The sequence below is a fragment of the Silurus aristotelis genome (assembly GCF_946808225.1).
Source record: "Silurus aristotelis genome assembly, chromosome: 5".
NCBI classification, from domain to species: domain Eukaryota; kingdom Metazoa; phylum Chordata; class Actinopteri; order Siluriformes; family Siluridae; genus Silurus; species Silurus aristotelis.
Genome location: NC_139578.1, coordinates 14,672,590 through 14,690,165, shown reverse-complemented (window position 1 = coordinate 14,690,165; position 17,576 = coordinate 14,672,590). Strand labels below are relative to the sequence as shown.

At 38.9% G+C, this 17,576-nt stretch overlaps 3 protein-coding genes across 3 annotated transcripts in view; 1 reads left to right on the top strand and 2 right to left on the bottom strand.

Annotated features, from left to right (window-relative positions):
* Window positions 1-17,576, top strand: part of mus81 (MUS81 structure-specific endonuclease subunit) — a 121,606-nt gene that overhangs the window by 16,047 nt on the left and 87,983 nt on the right. The window lies entirely within an intron of this gene.
* On the bottom strand, window positions 3,669-7,751 carry tmem179ba (transmembrane protein 179Ba). The gene is made up of 5 exons (XM_083541305.1): window positions 7,551-7,751; window positions 6,380-6,570; window positions 6,077-6,214; window positions 5,890-5,968; window positions 3,669-4,936 (listed from the first exon to the last, which is right to left on the bottom strand). Exons 1-5 carry the CDS (start codon window positions 7,644-7,646, stop codon window positions 4,778-4,780), a joined length of 663 nt encoding a protein of 220 aa, XP_083397431.1. The 5' UTR covers window positions 7,647-7,751; the 3' UTR covers window positions 3,669-4,777.
* On the bottom strand, window positions 9,199-14,042 carry prox3 (prospero homeobox 3). Its single transcript, XM_083541144.1, has 5 exons — window positions 13,794-14,042; window positions 11,427-12,938; window positions 11,015-11,122; window positions 10,498-10,698; window positions 9,199-10,403 (listed from the first exon to the last, which is right to left on the bottom strand). Exons 2-5 carry the CDS (start codon window positions 12,909-12,911, stop codon window positions 10,215-10,217), a joined length of 1,983 nt encoding a protein of 660 aa, XP_083397270.1. The 5' UTR covers window positions 12,912-12,938; window positions 13,794-14,042; the 3' UTR covers window positions 9,199-10,214.

Genomic DNA, 17,576 nt, shown 5'->3' with positions numbered 1-17,576 from the left:
TTAAATAAAACAGTTAAAGAATAAATATATAAAATCTTTCTGTTCATTTTCCAAACTACATACATCACAGAAATCATAGGTATCATAATACAGCATTTCTATTTCTGGTTTTCCAGTATCAAGTATCAGGTACAACAGAATCATCATAATGTCAGCCTTGGAACCCAAATGGATCACAGTCTTCTGTAAAACACCACACCTGTGCATGTAACTTAACGTTACCTCAGCCTATGTGCTAACAACAGACTTGTAATTACAGTGTATTCCATTTTTCAGCAATGGACCCTGACCTCCATCTGTCCAGCTTAGTCTGATCTGAACATCTTCAAATAATCTTGCTTTGCATGCTGTTTGCTGAGGTGTGGTCAAAGCAAGATGACTTTTCGGAGTGAACTGTTAAACATGTTTTGGAGGTTTGGCTTAAGGAGAAATGCGTGTTTAATGTCTGTCATATAGATTGGACCAAGACTACTCATTTAAAATGAGGAGACTATATTCTGGACATGGCTCAGTACTTAGCTGATTTCGAAAAGCGTTGAGTTTTCTATGATGTACGCTTTCTCACATCACTTTGATCTAGTTAAGCACATTATGTTTTGGAAACATTTGCTATATTAACAAGTTTATTTGTTCTGTAGTGTTATCACCGGTTTTGCCTCATGAAGGGCTTTGCTCAGCTACTATGCCTCACATAGACACCTTGTTTTATGGAAATTTATGGTGCACCCATACAGGTCCCCTGGTGGTCTAGTGGTTAAGATGCAGCGCTCCCACCGCTGCGACCCGGGTTCGATTCCCGGTCAGGGAACCATCCCCAGCCACTCTTAGTGCCGGTCCCAAGCCCGGATAAATTGGGGAGGGTTGCGTTAGGAAGGGCATCCAGCGTAAAACATGTGCCAAATCAAACGTGCGGAGGATCCGCTGTGGCAACCCCTAACGGGAGAAGCCGAAAAGAAATCCATGGTGCACCCATACAACACATGCCTTCCAACATAGTTTCCGTACTTGTCTCTCATATTATGTAACATGAGCATGATCCAGCTAATCATTAATGAAAGGTGGTTAGTGTGCCAAGAAATACTTACTGATTGCTCATAATTGTACAAATCAGTGGCTATTCTCATTTTGTATATAGTATTTTTTTGTTGCACAGGTGATTTCAAAGCCATAATTTTAGTCACTCGATCCTACATGCTAGATTTGTTTCGAGTGTTTTTATGTTTGTATGTATATTCAATGCCTTTCTATATTTTGTGCTTATAGATCTGGGACTAACATTATAGTTCCAGTATGTCATTTTTCAAACTCTATTATTTGTCATAGGAAAACTTTTACTTGATTTTCACTCAAGAAAAAAATAATCGAAACACACAAAACAAATGCTTTTAAGCTTAAGCTTCACTGATAGTTAGAACTTCAAACACATCTATTCACAGTCATTCATTCAGTTATGTGTATGGACATGCCCTCTTTTTAAAAACATGCAGTTTACTTCCCAATGGCACTCATAGGCTACCATATCTGGGAATAATTATAAAGGGTAAAAACTCAACGCTCTTTTGTTAGAATGTTCTGCGATACATCATGAATGTTGACTACGTTGATGTTTAAGTTAGAAATGACAGTGGGAAGATATGCCACAAGCATTTAGACCAGAGGTTTTGCTTCACATATATAAAGACTAAAACTAAAGCCACACTTCACAAGTCTAATTAAACTTCAGTTGATTAATTAATTAACATTCCAGTGCAGACAACAATTGATTGTTATTTGTGGTTGTGGAGTTGATATACAAGAGTCAGGCAGCTGAATGTGTTTACGTATGTAGATGTTTAAAAGAAAATGTGTGTGAATATGTTCATTTCGATTCCATTACAAGGTTACTTGGGGAAGGGTGATAAAAAACAAGAAACAAACAAACAAAAAAAAAAAAAAGCAAAACAAAAACTACGAAGCAGTCAATCAAACGGCTTCAGTTACTTTCAAAACTGTGTCTAACCCAGCAGAAACAGTAGTTTCCACTTTGGGAGAATGTGTTGAACATTGTTAGTGATTGTGCAGTATGATTCATCTGGAATGGATGGATAGGCTATACCGTATCCCTTTAAAGAAAATAAAACTCAAATAGCAAGTGAATAGCTACAATAACACCTCACACATCATACAATGAGGTAACTTGTTCTATTGTAGCAAAGTTTGCTGATTTGAAATGAATCAGTTTGAGAGATGATGATGATGATGATGATGATTATGACAACTGATAATGACATTATTTATGCTATAATAAAAACAGACTGCTTGATTTGAAGCACGTTTTATGTAGTGATTGCTTTCTCTATTTTAATCGAGTTACATTATTTGTTGACGGTGTGATTTTTTTTTTTTATACTTTTCCAGTAGGAAACTGAATCTGGCATTACTAGATTGTCATTACGGTAAGATATTACGGTAAAATGTAATTAGGTTTAGCTGGAAATTCACAGATCGTTCATGTCATGTACCTTCTTGTGTAAATTGTTATTGAGCCATCGTGTGGTCATTTTTGGTATTAAAACAAGTGCTTGAAGAACAAATCCAGTGTGTTGCAGGGAATGGCCACTAAGTAAATTAAATCTTTTCTTTGGAATTTACTGTTAATAGCTTCAAGCTTTAATAAACCTCTTTCTACCACTTCAAGCCCAAATGAACACCCTGACTTTACACTCGAAAACACTGTCTAATAAAGGTGAAGACTTATATGGTCTAAGACTAAATAGAATCAATCAGTTTACAAAAATGACAGGTGGCAGAACTATCAGCATCTGGCTGTTCATTTGTGCCTAAAACTATTAAAATTGCTCGCCTGCTTTGCTCTATTTCCATATTCTTTTGCAAAAGAAAATGAACAGGAAGTTACAAAAAAAAACCCCCAACAGATCAAGACTATTTCATTTGTATTTTTTACTTACTATTGTCTCTTACTAGCTTGTGTCATTTAACTCCCTTCAGTTGTTTTTCCTCTCTATCTCTTTTCAATCTATCCACCTCCACCCCTTTTCCTGTCTCACTGCAGGTGATGACCAAGGTCAATTCATGGTGTCTGCATAGGCACATGCAAGAGCTGGCAGACAATAAGCACATTTGCAAGGCCTTTGAGACCATAACGCAATCTCAGCCAGCCTACAGAAAGAAAAGAAGCAGAAATTATGTGGAAATATCATATGTGATAGAGAAAAATGATACAGAGGCAGCATATTATGTATGAACAATCTAAAGCTAATTAAAATTCCTAACACTAGTTCAGAGTAACTTAGCAGAGACAAATACAGCTGTGTAGTTTTAAGGTTTGAAAGCTTCAAGGATTTAAGATTGACCTGCTGGGCTTTTATTGCCAGCGTTTTGCTATACATTATTTATATTTCTCTATAATCATTTAGATAATAATTTCCTATTATATATAAGGCCCTAATGAATTCAGAAAAAATGGTGTGATGCAGGTAATTTGTTTGATTCCATACGTCAAAATTGTCCCCACTGTGGGACGAATAAAGGTATATCTTATACATATAATAATTAACACATCCTTATCTTTCATATGTCACGTGAATTCTTGCAAATGCAGAGGTGTGACAGCATGCTGCTCAAACCTAAAAGCTAAACTACTTATTAAAATCGCACATGAGCCAGTGTTGTTTTAACTTTATTCAGTGATTTTTATGTCTACCTTGGCATACTTACATGTAAAAACATTTTAAGATAAAAAAAATACATAAAGGAGAACTAATAAGGCAATATCCAGATGATATTCATGTTGGTGTACAATAAATTGCATAGATAAAAAGGTGGTTCAGATTAAATCTACACAGATAAAACCAATGATCACAATGAGAACTGTAGTTGTTTAATGTAAATAAACCAAGAAATTGTTTTTAAATGTGTGGGGAAATCAGAAAGGCCAGTGTCCATGATTAATGTTGTGCGGTGGGCAGTAAAATGGTTTTTGACAACTAGCATGCAAATCTTATTATAAACCTATTGATAGAGCAGCATGAATAGTGCAGCAAACATAGTGCATTATCCAAACATAATTTCAATTTATAAACAGATGGAATATCTAAAAAATGAAGCATCCTGTTAATCTAAACCCAAGAAAAACAGTCTTGGCATAAAGGAACATTTCTGACAGCATGAAGATACAGCTTCAAAATAACTAGCGCTGAACATCTGGACTTTCATTATCTGAATGGTTAAAAACTGACAGCAGGTGGAGCTAATGTTGTATAAACGCACAAAAGATACCAATAAACTTTTCAGGTTTCAACACTGTAAAACACATATAATATAAAATAAGTCTCAAAGCACTTATTTGTTCCATAATGTCGTCCATTTACTAATAACACAGTATAATACTACCACACAAAAACGCATCTACAATTTTAATACATCCCAAAGGGCACATAAAAATGATTCATTTACATATGATAGTGTACTCGTTAATCTAGTCATATTTGTGCATTTTAATTTGTGTTTAAAATCAGTATGAATCAGTAACGCCAATCTGGCAACCTTACTCTCTTATCTGCCAAGCTACTGCTGCCAATTGCTGGTCAGTAGCCATGGCAACAAGGCCTTGATACCACTGGGAGCAAAACCACGACCACTGACCGAGGTAGCCAAAACCAGTACTGTGCCTGCATCTGTGTGTGTGTACGTGTGTGTGCGCTTATCTCAATCTGTGATTGGCTTATTGTGTGTTCAATGTATGCATGCCACAATGTCTGTGCCATCTTTTGTGTGTTCAGTTGGGATGTCCTGGCTGTTTAAAGAAAGGTTCTGTTTCAGAAGGACTGGCTCCAGGGTCCACCTCTCGAGCGTTGTACTGAGAGCCCCGTCTACGCTGGACCACCACCAGAACAACTACTATTATCCAGATGATTAAATTCACCCACAATGCCATCTGAGCGAGAGAGAGCGTGAAAGAGAGAGTGTGATAGATGATAATGAATACAAAAAATAATTAAGGAAGGAAAATCATAAATAAATTTTCACACATTTGTGTTAAAATGTGGCAGTCCGGGCAAATCAGAGAGCAGGCAGTTAAAATCAGGCAAGGAACAAAAACATGATGCGAAACGAACAAATAAGGTTACAATGTTTAAGCAAAATGAACAGAAAACATTTTCTCACGCGTGTGTGAAAAACTTTCTGATTACCGCTGAGTCTGACAAGAGTGTGAATGTGTGGGTGGTTTATCGCTACACCTGTGTGAACTCATGAGTTAATTAAGATAAATAACAGGAGATAATAGGATTTGGCCTGTTTGGGGTGTGCAAATGCACAAATTCTGAACTGTGTTTGCAATAGGAAATTTAATAACCTGGAATTTATAATAATGCAATTGTGACCCATAAAGTAAAGTAAAACAATATTTCATACTATATAATCAGTAACTCATAATAATGGTTCTGGGGTTACAGCTCATGGATTAATAAAAGAAAGCTGTTAAGTTAAATTATGTATACTGTTCATTCCAAGTATTAATAACCATACTTTTAATGTGTTCATTAAATATTAATAATATGGAGAGGAATCCATCCACTCCAGTGCAAACGATTACTGCATGCCATAAACACTGAACACAACTGAATTTTTTTTACTATTTTTATTATTTAAAAATAATAGAGTTTATGTTGAAGACTGGCTGAAATCAGGAGCTGAGAATTGGAGTAAAGATGCATTTGCTACTTTAAACTTTCAATCCAGTCATACCAAACCACTTCAAAATGTGGTCAGACGTGTGAGTACAATTCACACAAGGATACAATCTAGATTCAAGATGCCAAGTTATTTTGATGCACCATTGTGGGAATCATTCATTCAGATTGTTAAAGCGTGAGATCTGCTTCATACCTCGGCACTGTGTAGTTTGGAGTAGAAACTAGACCCAGTCAAAGGGCTTTTCCATGTCTTGGTTTGAGCCTCCTCACACCTGTAAAGACACAGTCACAAAGACATTACATGGACTTCTTTTGTTGTTGTTCAGAAAAAGCATTTTCCTGGCTAACTACTGATTTTCTGAAAAAAGTTGTATTCCCACCTGGTTATATTGGACACTGTGTTGAGGACGGATTCACAAAGTTTGTCTCTGCCCACTTTCAGGATGCATCCCGTCACCAGGAGGAAGAAGAGGAACAGTCCGCTTACAAGCAAGGAGAAAGTCATCGATATTCTCTCTCTTTAAGCAGAAAGAGAGCAGAGAACAGACAAGCACCAAGTTACACGAAGAAAACACATTATGTAAGAACAATTTCAGTTAGGGGGAATGTCTGCGAGTCGCTGCTGATACTTCTGTAGTTTTGAATGATTCATTGTTAGCAGGCAAAAAAAATAAACCTCTCACCTTTCAACCTCTCCATCCATACAGATCATGTAGACCCAGTAAAGGATGGTGCAGAAGCAGAAGATCGCTACACATACAGAGATGCCTGACACAAAGTAACAGAGAGAAGTAGCGCTGGACCAGCTCAGGTCAATTTCTGAAGCGTTGGAGCGCACAGAGCCGTACAGCAAACATTTCCCTGAAAAGTCACCCTGTGTATGGACGTGAACGTCATTGAGTCTAATTAATAGTGACGCTTAGTAGTGAAAGAAAATAAATACAAAAAATACAAAAATAAAGTGTTATTGCACTTTGTTAAATAATCATCTGATAATCACTACAGAAACAGACATTGTATTTGGATTACAGGTGTTTTTCTGGTTGTTTTCAAAGAGTGTTACATGAAGTAATTGTCTTTTACAATTAGGACTCCTTTTGGTGGACAAAGTGAAATTGAAATCACACTTTTGCTCACACTTCACTTCACACCTTTGAAGCGCGTGACTTTTTTTAACGACACACTGCGGGTCACATGACCAAGTCAATCGAGGGCAGAGGCGGAAGAGACTGCATGAGCTCTCCTTCCTTATGTTCGCCAGTGTTCACGTGATTTTTAATTTTTATTTGCCATTTTGTGCGCTTCCGTAGCAATATGGACTGCTATGCAATCGACCCGATAAATTCGCACGGCTTTTTGTGTTAATACCTAATCCTCTTAGGCGAACTTAAAAAGTACCCAACATGCCTGCAATGTTTCGACTAGTCATATGACACACGAGGACAGTTTAATGCTACATCACTGGGTTTTCCTGCTTATGTGCAAACGTTAGAGAGTTAAAGTATCCTCATTTATCCTCAAATATCCTCATATTTGCCATGCAATATACGGACAATATACTTAAGAGTACCTATAAATGCACAATGGGGAGAAGGTTACTATAAGAATCACACTATAGTTGGGAAAAATAACCAAAAATTTACCGCAGGTCACAACTGACTACGTGCAACAGAAAGTCTGGAAAGTTTTGTTGCTATATAATTTGCATCGCACTGACAGACTCGTGTTGCCTAACGAAGTAACAAGGCATTAGAAAATTAACAGAAAATGCATATATATATATATATATATATATATATATATATATATATATATATATGCATTGATAAAGCCGAAGCTGTTTGTGTTGTTTACCTGAGACAGAGTGACGGAGGCGGCGGTAATAATTCCGCAGATGAAGCAGCAGGCGTGGAGCGCGAGCTCTAGCAGCAGCAGCCGCGGCAGCGCCATCACTAGTCACGAGTACCGGAAACTCGCGCTGCAAACACACACACACACTACCACCACCACCACTACACACATACAGAAACACATACGCGTACACATGCACACCGCGGGACAGGGATGAGCAAGACCCACAACAGATGGCGAATTCCTACAAAAAAAGTGATTCGATTTTCTAGCAATGTCCCTGTATGATTTATGTTTTTTACACTATTAGCAAAAAAACAACAACACTTTTATTTAGTTTCATCCTGCTTCCACAGGTGTTTAACTTATATCAATTTCTGCATCTCTTTATCAGGGATAACGTAGTGGATTTAACAATGTATCTGAAATCTAAAGTGTGTTTATCGTTTTAGTAAAGCTATAGCTCATAAGAATATGATAAGAGCATGCCAGAACTGTTTTACATTTACTTAGGAATTAAAAAATATATATATAAATAAATAATATGTAAGATCTGATTACTTTTGTGTTTGATTCCTCAAACATCAATCCCGTTTTAAAAGAGTGGTTAAATGTGGCATAGCCCTTTAAGGAGTAGACGGGGGTTATGTGAGAAATAGACAGAGGAAGACAGGTAGGGAAAAACAAGAAGGAGGAAATAAAAAAAAACCCGTTCTGTTATATAAACTGTTTTTGTGTTTTGGTCTACAGAGACTGTTCTTTTTGAAAGTTTTAAAATGTTTTAAAAGTGTTTTTCTCTAACTCACTCACTCACTCACTTACTCACTCACTCTGTCATTTACCCAATCATTCACTTACTTACTCACTCACTCACTTACCCTCACACTCACACACTTACTCACCCTCCCACTCACTCACTCACTCATTCACTCACTCACTCATTCACCCAATCACTTACTCACTCACTTTCCCACTCACTCAATCACACTCACTCACTCTTCCACTTACTTACTCACTTACACAATCACTCATTTACTCACTCACCCAATCATTCACTCACTCACCCTCATTTATTCACTAACTCACTCACACACTCACTCACTCACTTACTAACTCACTCACTCACTCACTCGCTTTCTCACGCATTTAACCAATCATTCACTGTCTCTCTTTTACTCACTCACTCACCCACTTAATTTACAATAATTTACCCATTTACCCCTCATTTACTCACTCACCCAATCACTTACTCACTTACTCACTCACCCTCCCACTCACTTACTCACTCATTCACCCACTCACCCCTCAATTTCTAACCCAATCACTCACCCAATCACTTACTCTCCTACCAACCCACTCACCTACTCACTCACTCACCCACTCACTTACTCATTCAGTCACTCATTTTCTCACCCACTCACTCACTTCCTCACCCCCTTACCCACCCTAATACCAAATACTTCATTAAAAATGCAGTGCACTGATCTATGTCATAAGGTAATGGAGCACAACTTTAGTCTTTAAGGCAGCATGTGTGTCAACACTTTTTGCTGATCTTTGCAGAGGAACTAATCAAATGTATCAAGTGTAATTGTCAAGAAAATGATGGAGTTTGCAAGTTTTCCATGCATGCAATAAACTGCACCTAATATACGCGTTTAACTTTCACATTTAATTACAAGTAGTACTGTCACATGAAAATTCACATTTTTACACGTAATGTCTTATGAAATAGCCACATAATAGCAAACATTATGACAAATAAGCAAATTGTATATAAAATTACAATAAATCACATCAGGAGCCATGGTTGTTTTCTTGATACATACACCTAAGGTTTCAGCATGTAAAATAAAAAAAGATTTTATTTTTTTTAATATCTATATAATAATGCGTAGCTCTCTTGAACAGTATAGCCAAAATTCCAAAATGCCTGTCAGTGACATATTTAGAGTTTATACATTCCACAAGGACACTGACTTAGTCAACATTTGTGCAATAGATATTTCTGACTCTTAATTCTGGAAGCCAATAAATTATGATAAATTTGCTTATTATATAAATGGTATATATGATATTTCAGCAGGTATGTGTACACTACAGACCAATAGTGCAGAAGCACATTACAACATGAATAATGACAGAAAAATTGTTCATTGGTCTGCATTGAGGTGCTCAGATTTGTAATGTACTAAATGGGAACATTTTTTTGTGGTCTTTGAATATAAATCCTGACAAATTCATAGTCAGTATAACTATTTAATCCTTATTTAAAACATCAGTTTCACAGGCTCATCTGAATGTGAGCCCATATGTTTGCAGTAAAGGTTATACTGTAAAATTCAAACAAATGATGAGTCAGTTAGTAGATTATTACTGCATGAATTTAGCCAAAACCTTTTGTCTTAATAACACATTACGTCAGTATTTTTATTTTTTTTTTCCTCAAGTTTTTCCACTTCCAAACTTTTGGCATTTAGTGTGTGTATGTGTTTAAATGTACATATGTGTTTTATCATCTTATATTTCAGGCAATATGTGTATGGGTGTCTTTGCCAACTACAATCCATTTTGTCAGTGTGTGCATTTATCCATATTACTTCTTACACTACGTAATGTGTGTGTATGAGTGAAAGAAATAAAATGCGAGACTGCTCATGAACATCTTTAGACCATGCGATGTGTGTCCATGGGGCAGCCCGGCAAACGAAAGCAGTCAGGAACAGGGCTGTCCAGTTTGCAGATGATTTTATAGATGGCCTTTTTCCAGCAGGGGTCAGCATCACGTCCACTCTGGATAGCAGTAAAGAACTCCCGTAATGCCACTTCAGACACCTCCACAAACCTGTCTGGCACCTGGAAATATAATAGAACACTAATAAACTCACATGACTTGTTTATATTCATGCAAACGCAAAAAAATCTTACAGACAATCAAACATCCTCCCACCTGGTAGTCATTGCTCTTGTTGTAGTGCATGTTGAGAATGCGAAAGAGCTCAGAGTTTCGGCTCAGACGCAGTCCCCTTTCTCTGGCAGTGGCAGGACCCTCGCGGGCCACCTGACGCGCAAAACGCTCCATCTGAATGTAGAAGAACTCCCGGAAGTTACTAAACCACTTAATGAGCTGAGAGGTGACACAGCGGTTGAACTATGGAAGAGAATATCAAAAGGCCAAAGTTAAATCATGACTCCTATTAAATGTTGTAAAGAGTCACATATCCATTCAGATAGAAAACACTCTGATACACTTGGGACTATAACTGATATATAATACTGTACAATTTTTATACGTTTAAAAATACTGGAAACTGCTTTTATTCGATAGAGTATTACATTTCATTTTCTGCACATCATCAAAAGTCTATATTATAATTTTTTTTTTATTAGTAAATTAATAGTGTGTGCCATCATGTTTTAAATCAGCATTAATAAAGAATAACTTTCTCATGATAATGAGAGGGCACCTTGACATCAGGGAAGTAAGTCTTAAGTGTGTTGGAGCTGGGGTAGCGGGTGTAGAAGAACATGAGCTTGGCTTTTTTCAGATGACATGGAGAGAGACCCTCCTGAGAGTTCAGAGTGTTAAGGAAATAGGTAATACACATACAATCACACAATGGTACAAGATTTAAAAACTAGGACATTGCATATTATTGTTGATATAGTTATTATTACTAAATGTATCTGTAATTATGCATATTCTCAGTTAGCATACTGGTCAAGCTTTATAAAATATAGAAATGAAAATATAGCTATAAAGTAAGTACAATTTGATATGTACATTGGCAAATTCAATTTTTACATTTTTAGTTTTCAGCTCTCTAATTCTCAAAATACAAATATGGACTCATTATCCGTGAAAAAAAAAAAGGATATTGCCCCAGGACCAAGATAGAGAGCTGAATCTCCGCCATCAATTCCTAATCTCATCCCCTCATCTCGCCCTCTATCAGGAAGAGGTGGGTTTAACTGGCCAAGCAGAGGCAGAGGAGGGAATGAGGGGTTGTGTGAGCGAAAGTCCATGAAGGGTTCATTGGCGAGCCCGTCTTTGTGAAGAGGCATACTGGAAAGAGAACGAGTAAAAAGGTGCTGCATGGTGTAATGGAGAAGAGGCAGGGGCAACGGTGGAGGGTTTGGAGGACAGGATGGTATGAAGGAGTCTTTGTTCCTTGGTGGTAAGAGTGCAGAAAAATGAGGCTGGGGTAAAAGCGGTAAGCTGGAGTTAGCCTGTGGAGTAAGGAGGTTCTTGTGTCTGCCTTGAATTAGGGGGTTCCTCTTCTCTTGAGCTCTTTTTGCAACCAGTGGCAGTGCTTCAGCTTGTTCTGTCATACTGGCAGCCAGCACCGGTCTTTGTTTCTTGTCTGGGTTTGGGTCTAGTGCCCTATTAGCTTGAATGTCCTGGACGAGACCTGCAGTGGAAGGTGGTGTTTGTTCAGTTTCAGCATAGAGATGGAGAACCCTGTCAATGACTCGAGCTACTGCGCTAGACAGCTCCTGCTTCAGAGCCTGAGCAAATTTCTCACTCCCACCTACATTCTCCCACTCGCCTTGCACCAGACTGCAGCCTAGCCACACTCCACCCCCATCCAGCTCCATGTCAAGGTCCAGGTCCACAGGGGTTTCAGGAAACACCTCGGAATTCTCATTCACTGTATTTTCATGCTTTTTTTTGTTCGTACCCAGCGAAGGATAAAGGCCACTGCCAAAATGATCGTCCGCTTCTCCTTCAGAGAACAACTCTGCTGTCTCATCGGTTACTCCATCATCTCCATCTCCTCCTTTCTCTTCCTCTACATGATGTTCTCCGTATACTTGCCATACTTTGCGCTGAAGCTCTAGCAGCTTTCCTCGGGTTTCTTCTAGCTGGAGTTTCAACTCACGTCGTTGCCGCTGCCTTCCCTCCCTGCTCTCCTTCCTCCGCCCTCTTTCCTCTACATTCTTCTCTGGCCTTACTAATTGAGCTACACTCCTCTTACCTCTCTGTCCTTCTCTTTCCATCTCTGCCTCTCTCTTCACAGTACTGTCCACTCTTAGTTGCTTCACTCTCAGAAGCTCCTGACTCCAGTCGCCAGAACTTCTTCTCCTATCCCCAAGTCGGTACTGCAGAATCGGTGTACCTCCCGTAGCTGATTTTCTCCCAAACCTGTCTGCATCCATGTCCTGTTCCTCATCATGTGCTGGCAATTCGGAGAATAAGCACTGTCCTTGCCTATATCCGCCCCACCTCTGAGAGGCACTGTTAGGGTGCAAAAGAGGAGAAATGACAGGGCCACTGGAGGTGGACTCTGGTGGACTGTGGTACAGGTCGAAGTGGCACACCTGGGACGGCTGCTGCTGAAAAAGATCTGAAGGGCAATCCATCACCCCTCGATGCTTCAGTCTGAAAATCTGGACATTAAAATTGCTTGTGTCAGTGTTTAAAAACTGCATGTGAGCCTCTCTGTTATCTTTGTCAGCAACATCGCTCCCTCACTCTCATTCTCTTTCTCTCTTTCGCCTCTCTCTGCATGTGTGCGTTATCAGCTCATGGACAGCTGTGGCCACTGTTTATTCAGATTGTTGACTCAATATCCCTCATCCTTCTCTCTCCCTTGCTTTTCTCCTCTACCGCACAACGAGAAAAGGTAAATATTTTTAATGAGATTACTACAGTGCACCAATTACAAGCATGGTTCAAAGGTATACAGAGGAAAGCAAAACTTGCATAAATTTATTTTTTTTTTTTATTGGACTGGTGTAAAAAAAAAAATCAGCCCTATTATCTTAACATTTGATTAAATGAAATATGGTTTGATTTAAAAATTAGATATCACTGCGTTGTCATTTTTGTGTATTTTCTCAAATGTCACAGATGGCATGCGATTATTAGAAGTGAACGACAAGCTGTTTATCCGCCATGGAGAATGAATAACCTATAATCTTTTAATAATAATAATAATAATTACAATAATAATAATATTGTCGACCTAATAGTCATTATGAGCAGACATTAAATATTGACAGGCAAACTAAGTGTTTATAGACATCATTCAAGACAAGTTCCCTAGGCGAGGTATGAGGTGTAATAATGTGGAAAGTGGATCGTGTTGGGTTACTCCGGATTCCGGTGGCGCAAACTGAACGCGCTGCCCGTGTCGCACATTCACACACCGAAGACACCGACAAAGCTATATGCCAGGGTGGAATGAACACAATAAAATATAACAATAAAAAAATTATAAACATTTTATAACGATAACTTACACAGCAGTGTAGGTGAAGGCGTGTGCCCGGGCGGTCACTTTTTAACTATGATTTCCTGGTGGTGTTTATTCGTGGAGAGGAGACCGTCACCCTGTGCTCACGGAGAGCAGCAGCGCCGAAAGTGCCACCGAGTTTCCTGCTGCTGCGATTCCTTCCGTTTCCCAACCGCGCTCTTACTGTCCAGTGGGCGTGAGGTGTGAGGGAGGGACTGTCCGTCAGCACACACACATACACATACACACACACACACACACACACACACACACACACACACACACACACACACACACACTCGCAAACGAGAAATACTTCAACTAAAACCATATTTTATTTTCTTATAAGTTTTTGACGCAGAACCATCAAATCTCTCTTTTTATTTTGATTTATTTATTATAATTTTTTTTACAACATTGCATAGATGAAACTGCATTTTGATGTATGAACAGGTAAAGGTTCGATTTGCACAACACGTATTGCATGATTCAAAATGCAATGGCCACACAGGCCTATATACTGTAATGTTACAGCAGCCAATTAATACAACAAAGTACAAGCAACAAGGTGTTGAAGAAAATTAAAGCAAGGTTCTATCTATCTATCTATCTATCTATCTATCTATCTATCTATCTATCTATCTATCTATCTATCTATCTATCTATCTATCTATATATATATATATATATATATATATATATAAAGAGAGAGAGAGAGAGAGAGAGAGAGAGAGAGAGAGAGAGAGAGAGAGATAGATTATGATCTTTTAATTCACTCAAAATTCCATTACAAATAGAGCGATAAGGTGAATAACATAGATGTGATTCATTTAGGTTCTTCTTAGGTTCGCTGAGATTTAAGACCAGAGGATAAAATCGTTCAAATCAGTGACTCTTACCAGCGGCTTGTCATATAGAAAGGAAAATAATAAATAATTGTATTAACACAAAATGAATAAGTACAATACACACTCGGGGTGCATGATGGCATTAATGATTTAACTGATGTTTTGAACCTACACGAGACAGATATGATTAATTAAACCTGCATGAATAATAGACCTTTGTCAGATGAGATTTAGACTTTTATATACACACACACACCCACACACACACACACACACACATCACTGAAAGTGTTACAATAAAACTCTACAACATTAGAAAGATCAGAACATTTAAGAATTATTCACGACTTGATTTTGATTTTCTCACACCAGCTCTGTCATGCGTCATATCAGCTCAGTAGGCTTGCTTTCTTTTTCTATAATAAAATGGAAAAAGTGGATTGGAGATGTGGCTGGTAAAATGTTTCGAGGGTTGCAGTTGCCACTCAGGTGGACACACCCTAGAGGCTCAAATGTGTTCCTGTCTCCGCTTGAGCTAAATTTCCATCTATTTGACTTTGGCTGTCAAAGTGTCTTGGCATTACCGGAACGCTGTAAAATGCCTATTACATACTTACACATCTGACTTGCCGACATATATTGTTGAATGCTGTGGCAGTGATATTTGTCTCTACACCGACATGTTATGCTGCATATTTTGCCTCATTAGGCTCTTTCTATGGCTCTGGCAAACAAACCTCTTCATCTTACTATGTCAAAATAGTCATGTTATCTCTATGCCCTTGCTTATATTTTCATGCTCCAATCACTTCACACTTCCACTTCAGGGACACCAACTGGGGGCCCACAATCACCGGCCGCCTCTGTCGTTATGGAAACAAGAAAATGTGACACAAAGCCTTTTTAATAAAGAGAGCCGACAGCTAGATCTGAGTAAAAAAAAAAAAAATATTTGAATAAATTAAAAACAATACTAGAGCAAAGGTTAGACGAAAATAGAAACTGACACAGCACGACACACTCCTGTAGGCCATATATGCAGCAAAAGATAACGCCAAAAGAAGAGAAGTCCATCAATGTATATTTTTTTCCGATGAATATCCATGTGGGGAAAGAGGTAAATCTAATGCTTGTTAGATTTCCAGGTCTGACAATAAGATCAATGATCTAACCCCCTTTTGGGTTTTAGGCGGAGGGCTGGATATGGGAGTGAATGGTGACAACTGCACGTAGGAAAGTAAATCCTTTGAACGGGAGCCAAATGACTGACAACATCTCTGTTAAAATTTATGAGTCATTTGAACAAAGCGCAGGGAAATGCATGTGACTGTGTTTTAGCCATTTGTGCACAGCATTATAAAACTCCCCGTCCTTTTCCACACAGGACGAGACAAAATGGAAATGCTTTATTTGAATAAGTCATGATCAAACATATTGCAGTATGAATTCAAATGCGGCTGAAATAAAAAAAAATAATTGGCAGCCAACAGGAGAGAGAGAGAGAGAGAGAGAGAGAGAGAGAGAGAGAGAGAGAGAGAGAGAGAAAGAGAAAGAGAAAGAGAGAGAGAGAGAGCTTGGCGAGGGTCGATGGAACTGCCAAAGTGTTTGCCTATTGATTCCCTTTGCGAGAAAGTGGATGTGCACTCAAAACAAAGCCTTGGGCAAGGTGACAGAGGGAGGGAGCTGGAGAGTGTGAGAGAGGTAATAGAGATGGAGCACACAAAAAAAAAAACGAGTGTCTGACCAAGTCCATCATTTGTAAATAGGGATTAAATAAAAATGCATTGACGTGCATGGAGGGTTTTTCAGAAGAAACACACAATAATTATCTGTCAATAAACCCTGCATGCATCCTTTTAAACATCTGGATGGAGGGTGATTAATATTCTGCAATATAAAGTAACACTGATGAATCTATCAAAATTATTTTGGGATACAAAGAAGTGTGTGTGAGGGAAAGATTCGATTTGGAGTTTGGTGTTTTAGTGCACTTAGCAGAGCAAACTGATTCTTTGATCTTTGACCACATGACTCCTACGGTGTTGTGAAGAACCTTACTTACTGTAATGCACTGTGGCCCTCTCGAGCTCTCACTTTGTACACACACACACACGCGCGCGCGCGCGCGAGTACGTGTGTTAACTCGCGGAATCCTTCTCTTTTTTACACAGACACGCACACACACACGCACACACACACACACACACACACACACACACACACACACTAACTCACTCTGCCGCTCACTCTCTCCCCAGCACTCAGGATGCAATTATCCTCTTTGGCTGGAGTGTTTTGATGGCATAATTGCTATGGACACTGACGAGAGAGAGAGAGAGAGAGAGAGAGAGAGAGAGAGAGAGAGAGAGAGAGAGAGAGAGAGAGAGAGAGAGAGATCGGCAGGAGAAAAAGAGAGAACGAACGAGGGATGGGAGAGGGATGGAGAGGGGGACAGAGGCACATCGAGTGCTGACACTCTCAGCATGCTAATGCCAAAACACAGTCCACCTCCCCGTTTTGTCTCTTTGTCTCTTCATCCATCTCTCTAAACACACACGCGCGCGCGCGCGCACACACACACACACACACACACACACACACACACACACACACACACACACACACACACACACACACACACACACACACACACACACACACAGGTGCAATAACCTCTCCATTCCATTCCACATCTCTCCACTCTCACAAACACAGAAGCACAGCGAGAGAAACAGAATAACAGGGGTAAAAAAAAAAAAGAACATCAAGGGAGGGAGGGATTTTCCATGCATGGACAATGAAGAGATGATCCCGCTCATCCTCTATTCATACCTGTGTTCTGCGGTCTGCTATCTCTTTTTCTCCTCTATTCATCCTTTATTTTACCCTTTTACACACAGAAAGAAATGAACGACACAATGCGGCTTAACACAGTATGTGTA

What these genes read in the sequence shown, in the direction of transcription:
- tmem179ba (XM_083541305.1), bottom strand. Translation starts at nt 7,646, where the DNA reads ATGGCGCTGCCGCGGCTGCTGCTGCTAGAGCTCGCGCTCCACGCCTGC. An exon ending in CCTCCGTCACTCTGTCTCAG is followed by an intron (nt 6,571 to 7,550) that starts GTAAACAACACA and finishes GTCCATACACAG; the next exon opens with GGTGACTTTTCAGGGAAATG. An exon ending in ACAGTGTCCAATATAACCAG is followed by an intron (nt 5,969 to 6,076) that starts GTGGGAATACAA and finishes GTGTCTTTACAG; the next exon opens with GTGTGAGGAGGCTCAAACCA.
- prox3 (XM_083541144.1), bottom strand. Translation starts at nt 12,911, where the DNA reads ATGGATTGCCCTTCAGATCTTTTTCAGCAGCAGCCGTCCCAGGTGTGC. An exon ending in TCTATCTTGGTCCTGGGGCA is followed by an intron (nt 11,123 to 11,426) that starts ATATCCTTTTTT and finishes AACACTCTGAAC; the next exon opens with TCTCAGGAGGGTCTCTCTCC. An exon ending in ACAAGAGCAATGACTACCAG is followed by an intron (nt 10,404 to 10,497) that starts GTGGGAGGATGT and finishes TTATATTTCCAG; the next exon opens with GTGCCAGACAGGTTTGTGGA.